Source organism: Perca fluviatilis, chromosome 20 (genome assembly GCF_010015445.1).
Source record: "Perca fluviatilis chromosome 20, GENO_Pfluv_1.0, whole genome shotgun sequence".
In the NCBI taxonomy this organism is placed as follows: domain Eukaryota; kingdom Metazoa; phylum Chordata; class Actinopteri; order Perciformes; family Percidae; genus Perca; species Perca fluviatilis.
The window spans coordinates 652,888-672,525 of record NC_053131.1 but is presented as its reverse complement, the minus strand read 5'-3'; the positions used below and the strand labels follow the sequence as shown (position 1 = coordinate 672,525).

Genomic DNA, 19,638 nt, shown 5'->3' with positions numbered 1-19,638 from the left:
TCGTTCGCATGTGTGATAAGTACATGTTCTACGTGTACATTTGCCTGAAATGGGGAAGGTTCCAGCTCACTGACGACGAACTGTCACACCTATTCGGCAGTCGCAGCGATGTATTTGCTCAGTTGGATCCAAAGTGGCTATCCCGGTTCATCGCCAGGTGCAGGGTCTTGTACCACAGGGAGCTGAATAAGTGTCTCTCTCTGTCGCCTCTAAATATATCCAAGACCGTGTTGGCGCGGACCGGCAGAGGACGCCGTTAAGTAACGGTCGACAGCAAAGGTCGGGTCGTACAGATCGAGGATTTCACAGACCCAGGCCCCCACAGGAAGAAACTTCGGCGATGAGGCCTTTGCCACGCGTTTGAGGAAACCCTATCGGTGTTCTCCGATGTGGCCTTTAGGCTGAAAAGTGGTGGAGTGTCAGCGTTGCCTTCGCTGGTGATTTGCCGACACTCTGGCTCGCACGATACCTTGTGTTCAAACAGGGAGACATGTTACATGGTCAAGGAGTGCGACATTCGAGGCATGAAGGTGGCAGCATGCTCCATCTACACGAGAGATGGACTATCTCTGTACAGATCGGTTGCCTCGTGGAAGACACATGTCTGTCTGATCTTCGACGAAGGCTGCCGAGAGGAGATCGTCCGCACGCTGTGCGCTTTGGCGATGGGAGACTCTAGGTTGGGCACAGAGTTCACACTGACATGTGTTCTACCCAATCAAGGCTTAGATTTGCGAGATCTGGAACCACTGGAGCCAGCCTCGACACTGAGAGACATCCGCGTTCCCAGGGACAATGGAGTCGAGCCTCTGGCATGTGTCGAGCAGTTGAACGCTTCCCCAAGTTGCTGGGACCAGGAAGGCTTGACGTGTCTCAGAGACATGACCAGACTCCGTCCGGGGTTCTCTATTCTTGCGAGAAACGAGAATGTGGTGGTATTGAGGCACATATTGAGAGACGCTGTGGTGTTCATACCGACGAGGAGGGCTGGCATGACACGCGGGGTGGACCGAGATGCAATTCAGCTGAGGGACGGGTATAATATCTCAGCTCCGAGAGGGTGCGTGACGGAATGGTTCCCGTGTGGGTACTCTGTGTTCAAAGTCGAAAGCGGTCTCCCGGGTGTACCTCCTGTCGTGATTTCCTGCAATGGAGATGATGACTACAGGCGCCCAGGCGAGGGCCATTGTTCCACAAGAGAGGTGCCAACGCTGCGCGTCTTCAGGAGCGCCGACTATCACAGAGTTCTACCGCGAGGGTTTAGGTCAAGCGGCCATATCTTCAATCAATCTGTGTGCCTGCTACCGGGCACCAAGACCATTGTCGCGCCCGAGAGCGTTACGTTTCCAGGGCTGTGTGGCTATCATGTACGCGTTTGATACATTCAGACAGCTAGGTGTCGATGAAGCGGAGCGCGCTAGCAGCCCTGTCCAGCTTTCGTTTGTGTCGAACCTGAGTGCGCGAGAGGCTAGGGTGCTGCTCCTGTCGTACCTGTGTCTGACAGAGTCTTTTGGGGCCTGTGAAAAGAGCAGTTTCACGTTTACGGTGCAACACCATTCGACTTTATCAGAACTAAGACACATCATCTCCACAAACCCGAGAGTGCACTTGAGGCTCGTGCGCCTTGGACCTGTCACGCGGAGAGGAGCCGATGCAGGAGGACCTAGAAGAGGAGATATTGCGAATCGGAGACGGACTAGCTGCCAAAGAGAGCCATGAGGATTCCGGCGGCGCGGAACGTGAGCAATGGAAGGAACGCAAGCAATGGGAGGAACGCGAGCACACCAGCCAGGGAGAGACTGACGACGACGAGTGGGAAGACGTTGCAAGTGGCGACCACGAGTCGAGCAACGAATGTGCGGGAAAGGAAGAGAGTGGTAGCAGCTCTGATTGTGATTGTGGGGATGACACGGACGATGACGAAGAGCGAGTGGTAGCAAACATAGCCAGCGGCGTTGGCGCGACAACCAGCTTCGGCTCAAGAACGGGACACGTGGTCCTGTTTGGGCGCGGAGGATATCTTTCGTCGAGTTTCAGGTGGCCCACAATTGGTATACGGACGCTGGGCCTGGTTAACTTGAAAATATTGAGTGCGTGCGGTTTGTTTCACTCAAGGCGCGGACCCGGCAGAGCCACGTTGAGGATTCCGGACACACACGGCGTCCTACCCGAATCCTGCTGGTTAGGCGAGGGGGGCACATTGCTTACAGATGACCTGTGTCTCGGTCCTTGTGGGAGCGGACCCGAGGGCCTCCCTACACCGTTGCTCGATTGTAGCGACTGCTTTTTTCAACTCAATTACTCTCCCAAGTCGGCAAAGACAAAAAGTGACCCGGGAGCGGTGGACAACGGGGCTTTGGTTGTGCAGATGTCCAGGATAGAGCAGGCCATATGTAGCGATAGCGCGCGAGGCTCTGAAGAACCCGAAACTCTTGCTCACTCATGGGACCTCTCGCAGGAGAATGCGGCAGTGTCTGTTCAACATTGAGATCGACGAACCCGAGATTGGAGCCGCGGGATGCACAGAGCCTCTGTACAAGAGGTCTTGGCTTGGGGCACCAAGGCGAGCACCGGGCTTCTTTGCGGCGCCCTCAGCCATAGGAGATGGAGAATACTTTCCTTGTGTGGAGATAGCGAGAGAAAGTGACGGTCTCGAGGAGAGTGATGAAGACACGCTAGCCTACCCGCTCTCGGAATACAATCTCAACCTGACAATCAATTCTTCTCCGAATCACCATGCCATGGTCAGGGCAGACAGAGCCTCAGGCGAATGCGGCTGCGTTTATGAGGCATGCTTAGACGAGGCTGTGCTCCTAGGCCACTGCGCCAGGGTCTCGGTCACACAGGGCGCCAAGAGGAACTTTGATGTGAGCGCTTGCCTGACATGGTTCTACAGATCCGTTCACCCGTGCGTCCCTGACATGAACGTCGGAGACGTGATGCTTGACTATGAGTTCACCCTGCACGGCTGGGGTGAGCTGTCTCCGGTTTATGCTCTGCTGAGCCATTTGGCGGAGAGCTGCAGGGTCAACTGCTTCCCGGGGTACAAGCTGATCACCCTGAGTAGACATAGAGGCGCGTCGGTGTGGACTAGAGGCACCGAGGCACCGTTCCACTCGCGGAGGCTGAGGACTAACACCATTGGAGCATTCCTGTGCGCTCAAGATCACAGGCTAGCGCCTCTGCTGTCGAGGTGTTGCAACCCGGAGCCCGTAAAACCGTCAGAATTCTGGCAAGGTTGCGAGCTGCTGCCTCGCGGAGACGAAGAGGAGCTCCTCCTGGGAGCCTATTCTAAGACGCTCGGTCCCGTGTTTGAGTTTGACAAGGTCGAGCGTTTCCCGAGTAAGGTCAGCACCAGTCTCGGGGATTGGACGTTCATGCGGCTAGCAAGCAGGTCCTCTGGTGTCAAGCGATACCCGGGCACCACGGTTGTGGACGGCTTCGTGATAGCGTTCGCGGCCGAGTCGCCGCTGTTCTACCTGAGACACGGAGGGCCATTGGTGCACAAGCTGGAGTCAGCGGCGGTGGTCGTAGAGAGCAGCTCGGCGTACAGAACGGACGTGTTGAAAAGAGAGGACCCGGAGTGGCCAGGACCCGCGCCGATAGAGCCGCGAGACCGCATCAAGTGTAAAAGCAAGAGCTCTGTCATCGACGAAATGTTCATGCGCTGTGGAGGCCGGGATCCCTTGGAGGGATACAATGTGACCTTGAGGTCTTGGGCCCAACTGACAGGCTTCAGGTGGAGGTTCAACAAGGCCCCGGGTGAGACGTGTCAAGACTGGGAACTGGATTACCCCGTGTCTGAGAGCTTGACCATGATAGGGCCCCGGGGTTGCAGCGTCGATACTGTAAAGTGGCTGTGTGAGGCGCCACCTGCCAAATTCACCTATGGACGACAAAGGAGTTGTGCAGGCGAGCCGCGGCAAGAAAGGCTCACAGCGCTAATCGTGTGCATGGAGATCGACTCTAGGTCAGCTCGGATCCGAGACCCTGCGGCGTGGAAAGGCTTTGAGGCCTTGTGCTCCCGTGTGCTGACGAACCCTGGTGAAACGGTGTGGACCAGAGGCGTTTGTAAGGTGGTGAACAAGGGCCTGAACACATTCAAACGTGATGCTCTGGTACCAATGTCCAACCTGATCGTGATAGCCGAACCCGGACAGTGGTACGCGTGGCGCTGCAATGACAACGACGGCGCAGCACGTTGCGACGATGCCAAGCTACTGCAAACGCCGCGGGATCGCGACACTGTGATTTACCACAATGAGGAGGTGTGCTCGGCTCCAGAGTTCGCCGTGGCCCTGGCGTGTAGAATGCTCTCGGCAGAGGTGCACGAAGAGCTGGAGATAAAATGCCTAAGACGCGGGGTGTACAAGTACCTGCAGCGAGCGCTGGCCTGGTTCGCGGGTGCCACGGGGCCTTTCAGATCGCGCTCAGTGACCGTGTTCACGCCCGAAGCAGACTCTGCAACAGAATCCTGGACCCACACCCTGCCCCGGGGTTTAGACGTGCTGAAAACAAGTGGCACCAGCTATCTGGTCTCTTGCAAAGAGCCTTGTAAGGAGCATGTGGCTGTGGCGGTCTCAAAGTCCAAGGGGATCGTTCGAGTCAACTCGGCTGGCAATCTTGTGTTACATTCGAACCCGGCGAGTTTGAAAGTGTCTACGACGACGATGACAGAGGAGCCAGGGGTGCACGCTGTCATCACCACTCCAGTAGACAGCACCAAGGTCTGCGAGGGCAAGTGTGTCCAGGTGCACGTTCGCTGCAAGCTATCGCTCCGGGAGTTTTGCAAGCAGCGAGGCATACCCCGGGGAATTCGAGGTCCCGAAACATGGAGGAGAGCATTGCCGTGGTCAAAGAGGGACCCGGGCACCTTTTGCTCCAAGGTGTCTGAGTTAAAGTACAGATGGGAGTCTGGCAACACGGACATGGCCGAGGTGTTAGTTCGTGACTGTGGCGGGTGGCACGGCAAGCAGCTGCAATGGCAGAGGTGCTCCGATGGGAAACTGATACCTAGAAGAAACGTTGTTTTGGCGCCTGATTGACTACAAGCAGTCTTTCGTCAGACAAAATGCTGCGGACCTTTTGTTTTGTAGTCTGACGCACCACCACCGCGGACGAGAAAGAGACCCGAGTGCCTGATCTCGATGAGTACTCGGAAGGGGGAATACTGCAAAGAAGCAGGCAGTGTAGGCCAGCCCGGGGAACACACAACTGTGAACACGCAACGGTGGCTGCGGAGAGGGAGCTTTCGAGTTTCATCGTACTCAATTCTCGTCCGAGATTGAACTGGTCCCCAGTCTCCCTAGTAAAGAAGGTCATGTGTTCTTCGAACCCGTGCACAACCACGCGGGCCACTGCCGCAGGACCCAAAGGGACATTGGACGAAGTCCGGCAGACGTTGGTCAAGTACTACAAGCCTCACAAATTTCTATCGCTGATGTACGACATTTGCACAGTGCTGGTCTGACGGCGGACTGAGACCGGTGTTTGTGCGCGGCTCCTCGGACGCTGCCGGAACGAAAGGGTTCTCAACCTGGTCATGGGGAACGCCTTTGCTGGCCGACAAACTCACCTCGTGCTGTTATATCCCAGTCGGCCAAAGATATCAATGTGTTGATGGAGTAGATGGTGTTAAATTAAACTCGCTCGCGAGATTAGCCGCCGCGTCATCGTGACCGTTGGTCGCAGGAGGAGAGCGGAGCGCCCTGGTGTACACGTTTAGGGAGTTGCCGAACAACATAGAAAGCGAGACCTGCCACTCGTCATCCCTTACGGGATACAGCCAGCGTGAAGCACACCACGCTTCACCTGAGAAGTTTATCGGTGACAGTGGCATATCTGCATTTGCTCAACTGATGACCCTCTGGCCCTCTGTGTGCAAGAGAGGTGACATAAAACACCCTACGTGCTCACCAGACCCCAGATGGATAGGACTCATGGTGTGTCTAGCGGAAATGGCAGGGGCAGAGACGGATCGCAGACGCTGTAGCCCCGGAACGCGCTAGAGGCTCTGACAACATTGACACTGAGTCCCACCGAGGCCACAGGCTGAGCACGCATCGAGCGCAATACGATCTGGCGTGCAGAGCGAGGTTGCTCGGGGAGATTGACCCGCAACTGCAGAGCTTTGTGGACGCATGTGAGGAGCCCAGGCACTCGGCCTCCACGCCAAGAGCCTTGTGACAAACGTGTAAACGAATACACAGTGTGGCTCACGGTGCGAGGCATAGAAAAACAAGATGCCATAGTACAAAATCCCAATCAACCGCTGACACTGTCCGAAGTCATTAAAGCGAGCTGAGCAGAGAGATGATCACAAGCTCGCACGAAGAGTCCCTGAACGCATTGAATTTGCTCCAGGACTTTGTGGCCCTCATGCTCCGGTACCCTGTTGTGCCAAAGCTGGCCATGGACACCAAGGAGTGTCCCGAGTGTTTCTTTGAAGCGGAGATAACCGCAGACACATGGAAAGATGTGAGGCGGAAGATGTCATGCTACCACTTCACGCTGAGGCACGAACAGTTTATGTGCACACAGAAAGACACCGGTCCGGCCGCGGAGGACACAGGCGCTCTGCGCATTGACGACACCGGGGATATGGTGAGAGCCGGACCCTGCGGTAGCGTGTTCATGACCGACGAGGCTGAGGACAGTGGCGAGGCGGGTGAATGTCTAAAACCCATGCGGTTTCTCGAGCAGTTGGAGTCGCTCAAGAGGTGCGACGAGATAACCAAACAGAAAACGTTGGGCAAAGAAATATTCCACGAACTGAAATCTCACTGTCACACACTCGAGGAATTGGAGGCCCCCAGGTATCTGAGCACCTACCCGTTGCGTTGCTTGTACCAATTTTACGGCTCGTTGAACAGGAGCCGCGCGAGAGCCAGAGTCCTGTCGGAACAGTACCCCGAGCTGAGCCGGGACAGGCTCTGGGCTCAGCGCAGCGTCGAAGAACTGAGACTAAACCTAAGGTCCACAGCCTCAACGGGTAACAATGACAAGCTGCTCTCACACGTGTGCATGGCGATGATAGGTCCCGTGCGAAGATACAAGCCTAGGTACAACCTCACGGCCGAAAGAGTCGTGTTATTCAAGCACCTGATAGCTTCGGGCTTTCCTATAGAGATCGCATCGAGTCTGGTGAAGAGCATAAGCGATTCCAAGAGAGTGTCTATGATCACGTTGCCTTTGGCCAAGGGGGTTGAGCTACAGTTGAAAAAAACGTTCAACCTACCACATACAACAGAAAGATAGCTTCCCTCATATGGTTATTCTCGCACATCACGGCATATTGCACGCTTCGACAGCTGAATCATGGCTACGTGCAAATGGGAGACTCACCCGAGGACATGGCCTGCGATGGGCTCTACGTGTTCGACCAAGATCAAGCGGGCTTCAGATTGTCCCGGGGCCCGAACTCTCAGACGCGTAACAATGTCCGCAAACAACGGACCAGCAGCCTCGGCATACATGCCCTTCTCACAGATTCTGGAACTGCTTGCACTGCGGGATAGCGTTCAGAAGAGACTTTGCCAATAGAGTCATCAGCGCCGGACCCGAGCAGTCTTACGAGGCACTGGTACAGTTCGGTAACGCTCCCATAACCGGCATGGTGAATCTACGGTGGAAATGCGAGGCTATGGAAAGACACAGCTCTGAGCGCTCAAAATACTCTGCTATGGAGTTCGAGAAAATACTCAGCGAGTATGTGGCGAGGAGGCAGAATCGGCACACAGTGGGCTCCCAGTGTACTAAGCCGCGCGCCGCAGCAACAGAGGCAGCAGCGTAAAGCTACGGGTACAATCAAGTGGAAAAGCCCTGTCTGCATGCAAAAGAAGAACAACGAGAGCACTGGGAAAACACCCAGGCAAAGAGGACCACAACCGCAAGGAGATTGCCTCTATCCACGTGAAACCGATCATCCAGAGACTCAACGGTTCATGCTTGTCATTTATTTGTCGTATTTTTCTATGTACGCATGCAATTGTCTGAATAAAGTACCTCGACCAAACATGAATCACGTCCGTTTCTTCTTCATTGTTGTGTGTGTTTGCGTGTCTCATATGAATTAACCAACCAAGGAAACATTGTGTCATGAGAGTAATATTTTATTGTACAGTCACATAGAACAACACATAGGCCAAATGTACATCACAATTGAACACCAAGGCATAATAGCATCAATGGAAGCAATGTTTACACGTCCAGGTCCAGGTCGAGGCCACTACGAAGTGCTCTAAATGCATCACTTTCTCCTCAAGTCTCCCCTCGTGCCTTTGTAGTACCCAGCGTAGCAAGGGAGTCTTCCTTTTCCCCGTGAGTGGCGCACTCGTCTTTGTTTGGTGAAAAGATAACGACTCTGGTCGATGTTGGGGCCGATTTCGAGCCTTCCGAGGTTTCTTCATTTGCTTGCTGTGGTCTTGGGGAGACCAGCTGTGACTGTGAGACATGGACTCAATCGTGTTCCCAGAGTAGCTAGCGTCTGACATGTATTTGTCCAAGGTGACCGTGACCACAATGGGCAAGGAGCTTCCGAGATCGCTGTTGGCTAGCACCCCCTTTACAAACTCAGGCTGGTTTGCGTGCAGGTGGACATGCGTGGAGAGTGTAGACCACTGGTTGTGTCTGGTGCGAGTCTTGTCAAAGCACATAATCACTAAAGTCCTGTTGTTAAATAGGTCACAAAGTACGCGATGTTTTAAATAGGGGAAAAGACACAGCGTCAGCATGACCACCATGGTGTTGAAGTCAGCTCTCTTGCTGTGTTTGTCGTTATACTTGCACGTCACTTTCCTCATGAACCGGGTGATCTTGTCACACGCCGAGGTTAAACAGAAGTCGATAGGGCCACGGCGCTCTTCAACACTGCCTCCTTCACAACCGAGGACATCTCTCTGGAGCAATGCAGCGTGGGCTTGCCAGCGAATTGTATCGCCTCGGCTAGCTCAAATATCTTGGTCGGCCAGGAGAAACGTGGGTCTTTCCACGAGTTGTTCAACACCTGACTTTTGGCGATCGTCTCGTATTGGCGAGCGAATTTGTCGGTCAGTGCTGTTGAGAACAGTGCGATCATGACAGGCAAGCTGGCTTTCAGTATGAGATGGTTGACGTCCAATTCCCCGTCGCAGAGACGTGTACCCGGTTCGTGTTCCATAGCGCCATAGCCCATTTCGACAGGGTCCCCTTTAGCCGGCACACAGTAATGCGTTCCTCTGAACTCCAACTGAGGCTTCTGAAATACGAGCAGGGCTGCAACGGGAACGGTGACTCTGATGAGTGCGCCTGATATTGGGTTCGCGTGGCCATGGATCGTATCAAAGAGCAACTGGAAGCCGAACACACGTGCCTGCTGCTGTGTGTTGGGCACACGTAGCCCCGAATGTGGTCTCTGAAAGAACATTTGTTCTCGACGCAGTAGCTCACCCATTGCGGGTCCTCTATTAACGCTGTATGGGAATGATACATGCTGGGTCCGTCCGCTGAGACTCGGCCCCGGTTACTGTCCTTTCTCTATTGTCTTTTTTTCCTTTTCTCTTCTCTGTCACGTCTGTACCCACCTTCTTCTGGGAGCCAACTCCGCTCCTCTCACATGTGTACCATTGCAATAACCAGTGTCATTACGAGTGTGATCCTAACCCACCTATCCTGTGTCCACATCTTGTGTCTTCACAGGCTAGCAGAGGACAGAGCGCTGACCTCATTCCGTGAGACGAAGTGGGCTTTGTCAGTTCCAAGGTGCTACTGGCCGTGCTACCGAACATCGCGTACAGAGGCGAACAGCAAGTGCAATCATCACGAAGTCATGTCAACAACACCCCGTGGCTGCACAAAGTTGCCGACATCCGTGGAGAAAACGGGGAGCCGGCTTACCATGTAGTCTCACAGAGCTTCAAGTGTAGGCGTCACGAGAGGGAGCCGGGACTGACGTGCGCCTGCCTCGGAGTGTACTGTCCTCAACACATATCCGTAGACAACCATCTGAAGGAGTTGATGAACATGGTCACGCCCAAAGGGATTCGAGACCGAAGTCAGCCGGAAGCAGCAGTACGATCGTCCACGAAACCGACAACAACCACTCCGCCAAGTCCTCGGTCATAAACAAGTTCCTGTCAAACAACAGCGTCACCCTGGACCATATGAGACGGGCGTCTGTGGTCAGAGCCTACCTGTGTCTCGACCGACGTTCGGAGGAGGCTCTAGATCCTGTGCCGGAGTGTGCTGCCGTGGAGCTGGCGGGTGGCAATCTAGTGGTGAGTTTCCACGTTCTCCCGGGCGCAATCTAAGCCCGAAACCAGAAGATCGCAAAACATGTGTCCATAATTTAAAGGTCTGTAATTTTCGCTCACGTTGCTGCGGTCCGTTGTTAGCCACCGCGTCTGGGTCTAACAGGGTGCAGATGTATGCGCTTATACGAGCCTCGTCCTGTATCGTCAATGTGGTCTCCGTGTCGGGCACGAAGCACGAGATCAGGTCCAGGGCCTGGGTCCACACGCCACATGTGCACTTGGAGTTCGATAATTTCACCATCCACCCTGTTACCGCTAGCGAAATAATGGTGTGAATAGATCCTCTTGTCCGCACGCTCTCCTTGATGATGGCCATGTACTTTAGGGCTCCGCTGCGAATGGTCTCGGCCGCCGCGAATGCTGCCAGCACCATATCACAGTACCCCTTCCAGTTGCAGCTCGAGATACACCTGTGCACGAACTGCTCTGGGACATGGTTTCCGATCGCGAGCGTTATAGCCCTGGACAACTCGCCGGGAACGTGGAGTGAATCACGCGCGTTTTTACCAGGTCCTCGTTTGTTGTAAACGGACACTAAGGTGTCGATCGCGAGTATTCTAGCGGGCGAGAAGGACACGAGCTGGCTGTAAAGGTTTCTGAGCTGACCGTGATCCATGTTAGAGTAGAAGAGTACGTTGCGATGGAACATAGTGAACACGATCATGAACTCATACTGCGATGTCAGGTACTCCCATGGTATTCTCATCAACGTTTCAACATCCTCTCGAGCCGCCCGACATGTGGGACAGAACATGATGATGATGATGATGATGATGATTACTTTGTGTTTGTAGTCAAATCCTCCTGGCCCAAACAGTCTGTGTTATACCTTTCTCTCGTTGTCTGTCCCTACCCCTGTCCCCACACCACAGGTTATGGCCCTGGAGGAACTGGAGATACGCGATTTGGATCATGTTACTCAAGTCTACGCTGCTCTGCTAAGCGCTCATGTCAGACTACTGAAGCTTGTCATGCCCAGAGTCATGTGGAAAGAAGTCCCTGTGGTCATAGTGTTTGAACAAAACACCTACGTCAATGCCCTGGTCGATGTGAAAAATCTAATCAATCACTCGCTAGCACGCTCCGGGTTCAAGGTGCTGTTCTACAACAAGTGGTCACATATCAACAACAAGTACATGCTGGGGAAGCACGTGTGGAGCAAACACAAACTTCGCTATGGTTCTCAGTACGGTGTCGGCGATCAATAGAGAAACGCTGTATTACTGTGACACCGTCATGTCCCTGGGCTGGGCAGTGTTATCCGAGGCCATAAAGAAAACAAACATACTTGAATCGAGCATGGGCACCGCACGGGGTTCGGGCTCAAGTAGTAAGATGGGCTCCACTAAGGAAGTGTCCATGTACAGGCGCTCGCAAAGGGGAGTCAATTTGGCCACAGATATCACAGCGAGTGTATTGGAGACATGCGACGTCATAGCGTTGCCTGAGGCTAGGCTCGCTGACAAGACCCATGCACAGCAAGGGAAAGTTCTACTCGGGAAATTGAGAGAAGAACTGTCTACGGTCACTATCACCGAGTCCGCTAAAGGTGGCACGGTGACCACAGGGGGCAAGAAATCTGTAAACGGAGAGTACACCAGAGACGACATGCTCTCGGCCTTCTTGCTTCTATGTCACACGAGAGACGAGATACACGGCCAAGACAGGTCTATCAGACTCGGCGGCGAGGTTTATTGCAACTAGCATGCATGCATGTATGTACTATGTGTGTCATTGTTCCTGCGACTTGATCTGATAATAAAGAAAGTACACCATAGAGAGTCTCGGTTGTTGTTTTTTATTGAGTAACTGTGTTACAGACACACATCACGTAGCTAGTACACATTCAGGGTTTCATAAGCAATAATAGAACATGGGTCAAGTAGCATAAGCACAGGCTCTGTCAAAGCCAAAACCACATTGTGTCATCACATACACAATACACTAGAAAGCACAGAGGTTGACAAATTCAATCATCAATCGTCTTCAAACACGACTCCTTTGGGCAGTTGATAGCAGTCGAAGAAGCGTACACCACCCGGTCTATACCAAAAGCCTGCACCGGATTCTTCGTGAAATTCCAGGCCATTGCTGCGCCGATATGCAACTTCGTCTTTGTGACAATAACGAAGAGCGGGATCAGAATCAGGGTCTGAACAACAAGACTCGTCTGTGTCCGTTTCTCCATCGGAAGAGGACGAGTCCTCTTCTGTGTCTCCGTTGGAAGAAGACACGTCCTCTTCTGTGTCTCCGTTGGAAGAAGACACAGGGTCCTGGTCACCAGGTCCTTCGTACCCGGTATCCATGTCTTGATCGAGAGCAGAGTCCTCGGCAAAGGGTCCCTCGTCCCTGGTGTCTACGTCTTTGTTGTACAACTCGTCGCTCTCCTCTATAACGCTGAGGTCTGTCAGGAACAATGATGCCATTTTACTGAGTACCACGGAAGTTGTGCCTCCTTTGGCACACGAATACGTACAAGTTGTAGTGTTCCCAGTGGTTGCAGTTCTGGTGTACGGGCAACTTGACCGAGTCGGGTCCATCTAGCTGCACCTTGCAGAATCTAGTGCGAGCCTCTGGTATTGACTCTCACCACACACGCTCGGCTGAAGGGTGAGTCTGTGCGATTAGGAGCTGGCTCGTAGTTTGGCGACCAGAGTCCGGGCTGCAATCAGAGATGGGCTACAGTCAATGTTGTAGTCGGTTCTAATTCCGGTCAGGGCTCGACTCCCCTTTATCCAAATCCAGAGCCTTCGGTGAAGACATCCACTGCTGAGAAAAGTAGAAACCTCCGCTCGGATGTATGTGTGAGATCTGTGCGCGGATCAAGTTGCTCTTTGCTCGGATATCACGGTGAGTGTATTGGAGACACGTTACGTGATAGTGTTGCCTGAGGCTAGGCTCGCTGACAAGCCCCGTGCACAGCGAGCGAAAGTTCTACTTGTGATATTGAGAGAATAATGTTCTCTACATTCTTGCTTCCGTGTCACACGAGGGACGAGATACATAGTTGAGAAAAGGTCTATCAGATGTGTGTGTGTGTGTGTGTGTGTGTGTGTGTGTGTGGGGGTTCTTGTGACTTGATCTGAGGACAATAAAGAAAGTACACCATAGAGAGTCTCTGTTTTTATTGAGTAACTGTGTTACAGACACACATCACGTAGCTAGTACACATTCGGGGTTTCATAAGCAATGTAACATGGGTCATGTGTAAGCAGAGGGTTGACAAAGCCAAAAACACATTGAGTCACATACGCAATACATACACAAGAAGAAGCAGAAACAGGTTGACAAATTCAATCATGGCACACGTGCACTCTTCAAACACCACTCATTTGGGCTGTCGTTTGCCGTTGGCGATATTTATGCTGAAGTCGATGTCACCCGCTGTATACCAAGTGCCTTCAGGTCCCTCATTTTCAAGGAATTGTAGGCCGTGTTTCCGGTAAAATGCAATTTCTTCTTTGGTGTAATAACGAAGAGCGGGATCAGAATCTGAGTCTGACCGAAACCACGACATAATTTTACTGAGTGTACCTCCTTTGGCACATGAAGTTGTAGTGTTCCCAGTGGTCGCATTTCTGGTGTCAGGGAAACTTGATGGAGACTCGACCGCGTCTCTGTCAGAAGAAGACGCTTCCCTGTCCGCGTCTCCATTGGAAGAAGACACATGGTCCTCGTCACGGGGTTCTTCGTACCCGGTGTCCGTGTCTCGATCGACAGACGAGTTCTCGGCCAAGGGTCCCTTGTCCCTGGTGTCTGCGTCTTCATTGCACAACTCCTCGTTGTCCTTCATGTCACTGAGGTCTGTCCAGAACAACGATGTTATTTTACCAAGTACTGCGGAAAGTGTGCCTCCTTGGGCAATTGTATCTCCTTGGGCACATGTCGAAGCCATCGGTTCGTCGTGTACCACGACAACTGAACCTCTTGTACCGCGTGCCGCGACAATTGAGCGTCCTTGGACAGATATCGAAGACCTCGTTCCACCGCGTGCCATGACAATTGAACCTCCTTCGGCACGTATGGAAGACATTGTTCCACCATGTGCCACTACAATTGAACCTCCTTTGGCACGTATGGAAGACATCGTTCCACCGTGTGCCACTACAATTGAACCTCCTTCGGCACATATCGAAGATGCTGTTATACCGCCATCCCCGGTGGTTAAAACTGTGGTGTAAGAGCGACTTGACTGAGCCGGATCCATTTGGCTGCACTTTGTGAAATCTAGTGCGAGCGGTGTGACACCTTTGGAGTTGACTCTTAGTTTGGCGAGTGGAGTCCGGGCTTCAATCAGAGATGGGCTACAGTCAATGTTGTAGTCAGTTGTAATTCCAGTCAGGGTTCAACTCCCCTTTATCTAACTCCAGACCCTTTGGTTACGACGTCCATCGCTGAGTCAAGTAGAAACCTCCAGTCGGATGCACAAACATGCTCTGTGGTGGGATGAATTAGCTCTTTGCTCGGATGAATTAGTTCTTTGCTCGGATGTCTAATACTCATAGACACTGCTGTTAGTCTGACCCTAACGGGTCCCCTCGGACTTCATCAGGCTCTTATCTGTGCTGACATCCGACCTAAGCAGCATTCCATTTGTACCCTCGGAGCCCAGCTGCAGTTGGTGTTTAGGTTTGGATGTGTGATCAAAATGTGTGTTGAGCTTTGTTGATTTCAGAAAGACTAAAAGGTATCGCATATATGGTATTGTAGAGTGATGCCAAAATGGTTTCTATTGCATGCTTAAATGGTTTTGTTAACATACATGTCTCCCATTTTTGTTTAGATTTTCTTGTTGTTTTTCTTGTTCTTGTTTCTGCTAGATGTCTGCACCTTGTCAAAGTCGTTATTTAAGTACTGCTGCAGCCACTTGGTCTCCGGGTTGATGCAAACCTCCCTGTTGTCCTTTAGCTTGGCAATGACTTGGAAGGGGCAGTTGGGTATGTGGAGGAACTCGAGCGCTTTGACGTAGCGTTTAGGAACCGTGTTCAGGATTGAACGACAAGAGCACCGCTGTTGCAGACTGATGGGCTTTGCGTTGGAGGTTAGTAGACGTGTGGCCACGGACAGCAGAGCCATCAGTGCCAGCAGTTTGACATCCATGGTAGTGGGCTAACAGGCTGCAGGAGGACTGTGCACGCTCTGTCTTGGATACAAAGCCACAGCTTGGATATAAAGCCACAGCTTGGATAGAAAGTCACAGCTTGGATAGAAAGCCACAGCTTGGATACAAAGCCACAGCTTGGATAGAAAGCCACAGCTTGGATAGAAAGCCACAGCTTGGATACAAAGCCACAGCTTGGATAGAAAGCCACAGCTTGGATAGAAAGCCACAGCTTGGATACAAAGCCACAGCTTGGATAGAAAGCCACAGCTTGGATACAAAGCCACAGCTTGGATAGAAAGCCACAGCTTGGATACAAAGCCACAGCTTGGATAGAAAGCCACAGCTTGGATAGAAAGTCACAGCTTGGATAGAAAGCCACAGCTTGGATAGAAAGCCACAGCTTGGATACAAAGCCACAGCTTGGATAGAAAGTCACAGCTTGGATAGAAAGCCACAGCTTGGATAGAAAGCCACAGCTTGGATAGAAAGCCACAGCTTGGATAGAAAGCCACAGCTTGGATAGAAAGCCACAGCTTGGATAGAAAGCCACAGCTTGGATACAAAGTCACAGCTTGGATAGAAAGCCACAGCTTGGATAGAAAGTCACAGCTTGGATAGAAAGCCACAGCTTGGATACAAAGCCACAGCTTGGATACAAAGCCACAGCTTGGATGCCTTAAGGTAGCTCCGCCCACTCTAGCCACCCAGACCTAAGATCTTATCAGTCTGCCAGTGACCGAGCTAGGGTGAATATCACCACAGTTAATGTACAGTAGTGTGTAAAGTATGTAAAACTGGACAGTGTGTCAATATGCTTTTATACCTATAAGGGTTTCACATTCACTTGGGTGTTATTTACTAATGATAGCGGCGGTCGGGGACAGCCAAACTCTGAGACACACTGCAATCGGTATCCGCTATCCCAACTCAGCTAGGTCCCACCCAAGAAAGGGAGTTTCTGTTAAACAAACTAAGTGTGTTGTTGGCCCATTATTCAAATTGAGGTCCACGCTCACAGAACAAGCTATATTCTGATGTATATAGGCCTACTATCCTGTGGCAATGTCATTGTGAACCATGTGCTGATCCTAACTGTCAACTTTATACACAGAACACAAAGACAAGAATTGTGATCAAGGTTGCTTTCATGTTTATTTGCAATACATACACTGACACATTGTGAATCATGTACACATTTAGTGAATAAAATAATCATGTTCATGCTATTGTTTGTTTCTTCTTCCCACCCATTGTCGAGAAATCCCGGTCTCGACCAGGTTCCCTGCCCTCTTTGGTCATATGAGCAGCCTCAGTCCATTCGGTGTCCTTTCAGCAGCCGCGATAAAAGCCCCGTTTCACAAGTTTCTAACAATTGAAACAATCCTTTGACTGAAGCGCACACTCCATCACCTTGGCATCAGGTCTTTAGGGTCCCAAGGCATGAGTGATGCATCGGTATCTCAGCACAATCGTCCACAATAATATATGGCACGCGGACGCAAGTCCTCGCACGCTAATTTCCTTCCATGCATACGACAATCATTACCCCGGTGTGGGCTCCGCCACAGTTCATGGGTAATAAGCGGCACTTGAGGTGCCACCTTCAACAAGCAACTAGGGCCCTTGTACGGCCCATTACCTACACGTACTCATCCACTTACAGGAAATTTAGATAGCCCATGTCAGCGACTCTGGTAACGGCGATCCTTCATCAGCACGCTGAATGGCGGCCAGGTCCCGGTGCACCAGGTTCAGTCTGCGTACCATGCCTGCGCCACTTGAACTGAAAACGAGCCACGTAAACTCAACGGAATAATCTTAGCCGCTGCAAGCCATGTATTTCTTTGCTCTCACAGGCCCCCCCCTCCCACACACAGGCCAGCAGTCCTCCTCTCCTCACACACAGGCACAGAGGCCTCCTTTCCACTCCTCACACACAGACCAACGGACACCCTGTACTCTCCTCACACAGAGCCCAACAGGCCTTCTGTCTGCTGCTCACACACAGGCCAACGGACGCCTTGTTCACTCCTCACACACAGGCACAGAGGCCTCCTGTCCTCTCCTCACACACACACAGTTAAACAGTCCTCCACTCCTCTCCTCACACACAGGCACACAGGCCCCCTCTCCCCACACACAGGCCAGCAGTCCTCCTCTCCTCACACACAGGCACAGAGGCCTCCTCTCCACCCCTCACACACAGACCAACGGACACCCTGTACTCTCCTCACACAGAGCCCAACAGGCCTTCTGTCTGCTGCTCACACACAGGCCAACGGACGCCTTGTTCACTCCTCACACACAGGCACAGAGGCCTCCTGTCCTCTCCTCACACACACACAGTTAAACAGTCCTCCACTCCTCTCCTCACACACATGCACACAGGCCTCCTGTCCACTCCTCACACACAGGCACACAGGGACCCTGTCCTCTCCTCACACAGAGGCCAACAGGCCCCCTCTCCTCTCCTCACACACAGGCACAGAGGCCTCCTGTCCACTCCTCACACGCAGGCACACAAGGACCCTGTCCTCTCCTCACACACAGGCCAACAGGTCTCCTGTCCTCTCCTCACACACAGGCGAAAAGGCCTCCTGTCCTTTGCTAACACACAGGCCAATGGGCACCCTGTCCACTCATCACACACAGGCCAACAGGCCTTCCGTCTGCTCCTCACACACAGGCCAGCAGGCCTCCTCTCCTCTCTTCACTCACAGGACAACATGCACCCTGTCCTCTCCTCACACACAGGCACACAGGCCTCCTGTCCTCTCCTCACACACAGGCACACAGGCACGCTGTCCACTCCTCACACACAGGCCAACGGGCCCCTGTCCACTCCTCACACACAGGCGAACAGGCCTCCTCTCCTCTCCTCACACACAGGCACAGAGGCCTCCTGTCCACTCCTCACACGCAGGCACACAGGGAACCTGTCCTCTCCTCACACAAGCCAAAGGACACCCTGTCCTCTCCTCACACACAGTCACACAGGCCACCTTTCCTCTCCTCACACACAGGCCAACAGGCACCCTGTCCTTTCCACAAACGCAGGCCAACAGCCATTTTTGATTTTAGCAATGAGATTGACAATTTGAGTAACCAGCTCATATATGTTCAACATTTTAATATAACACAAACAGAAGTGCCAAAGCATTCCTCTCTATAAGAGTTAATAAAAGCCATGGTCCAGATAACATCTGTGGGCGCATACTCAAAACTTGTGCAAAGCAATTGAGTATTCCTTTCCATGACATTTTTTGTCTTTAGAGGCATAATTAGTACCTGAGGTCTGGAAGAATGCCGTGGTTATCCCTGTTCTTAAATTAAACATCACTAAAACCCATAATGATTTTAGACCAGTGGCACTCACATCAATAGTGATGAAAGTTCGTGAAAAATTGGTGAGGTATGAAATATTAAGAAAAACACAGCATTTACTTGACCCTCTGCAATTTGCTTATAGACTCCGTAGGGGCGTGGGAGATGCCACAGTCACTTTACTTAATTTACTCTTTAATTATTTAGATAACAGTGGCTCCTATGCCATACTTTTATTTATTGACACGTGTTTACTCAATTTTTATGTAGGTCTATGTATTATCTTATTTTGGACCGATAAGAACTTTTCTGATGATGTGTGATAATGTGAGTATGTGGGATTATGTGATGATGTGTGACTCTACTGCAACCAAAATCTACCTTTGGGTATAAATATAGTAACTTGAACAAACACACACAGGCGCTTATTTAGCCGCACCTTGCAATGTGAAATAAAGAATGGGTACTGTATAGAAAATTTCTTTATTTCTCTCTTTCTCTCGCACGCACACGCACACACACAGAAATCAGGTTTGTGGCTCATACTCTTCTCCAGTATTCATTTAGGTTAATTGGCACTTTGGAGTCCTCTTGCTACCGCGCTACATCTCCTGTGGGAACGTCGACTCTTTGTGGCCCGGACTCGACGCGAATGTTAGTTTTTTGGGTGCTTTTCAGCCGCGACCTGCGTTGACTTGCAAACGCGCTCGCAGGTGTCAGTCACAGCTGTCCTCTTCAGATTGTCCCAGGGCTTGCTCGCAACACACGCTGTGGTTCGACGCGAATGTTAGTTTTTTGGGTGCTTTTCAGCCGCGTAGGTCGTTGACTTGCAAACGCGCTCGCAGGTGTCAGTCACAGCTGTCCTCTTCAGCCTGTCCCAGGGCTCGCTCGCGCACCCGCAACTTACACGCCGCAACACAC

General features: G+C 52.0%; 1 protein-coding gene across 1 annotated transcript; it reads right to left on the bottom strand.

Annotated features, from left to right (window-relative positions):
- Positions 1 to 14,452: 14,452 nt before the first annotated feature.
- LOC120549204 (stromal cell-derived factor 1-like) lies at positions 14,453 to 16,196 on the bottom strand. Its single transcript, XM_039785914.1, has one exon. The coding sequence runs from the start codon at positions 15,387 to 15,389 to the stop codon at positions 15,069 to 15,071; it is 321 nt and encodes a 106-aa protein (XP_039641848.1). The 5' UTR covers positions 15,390 to 16,196; the 3' UTR covers positions 14,453 to 15,068.
- Positions 16,197 to 19,638: the final 3,442 nt, after the last annotated feature.

Excerpts from the sequence above, each read along its gene's own strand:
- LOC120549204 (XM_039785914.1), bottom strand. The coding sequence starts at position 15,389 with ATGGATGTCAAACTGCTGGCACTGATGGCTCTGCTGTCCGTGGCCACA.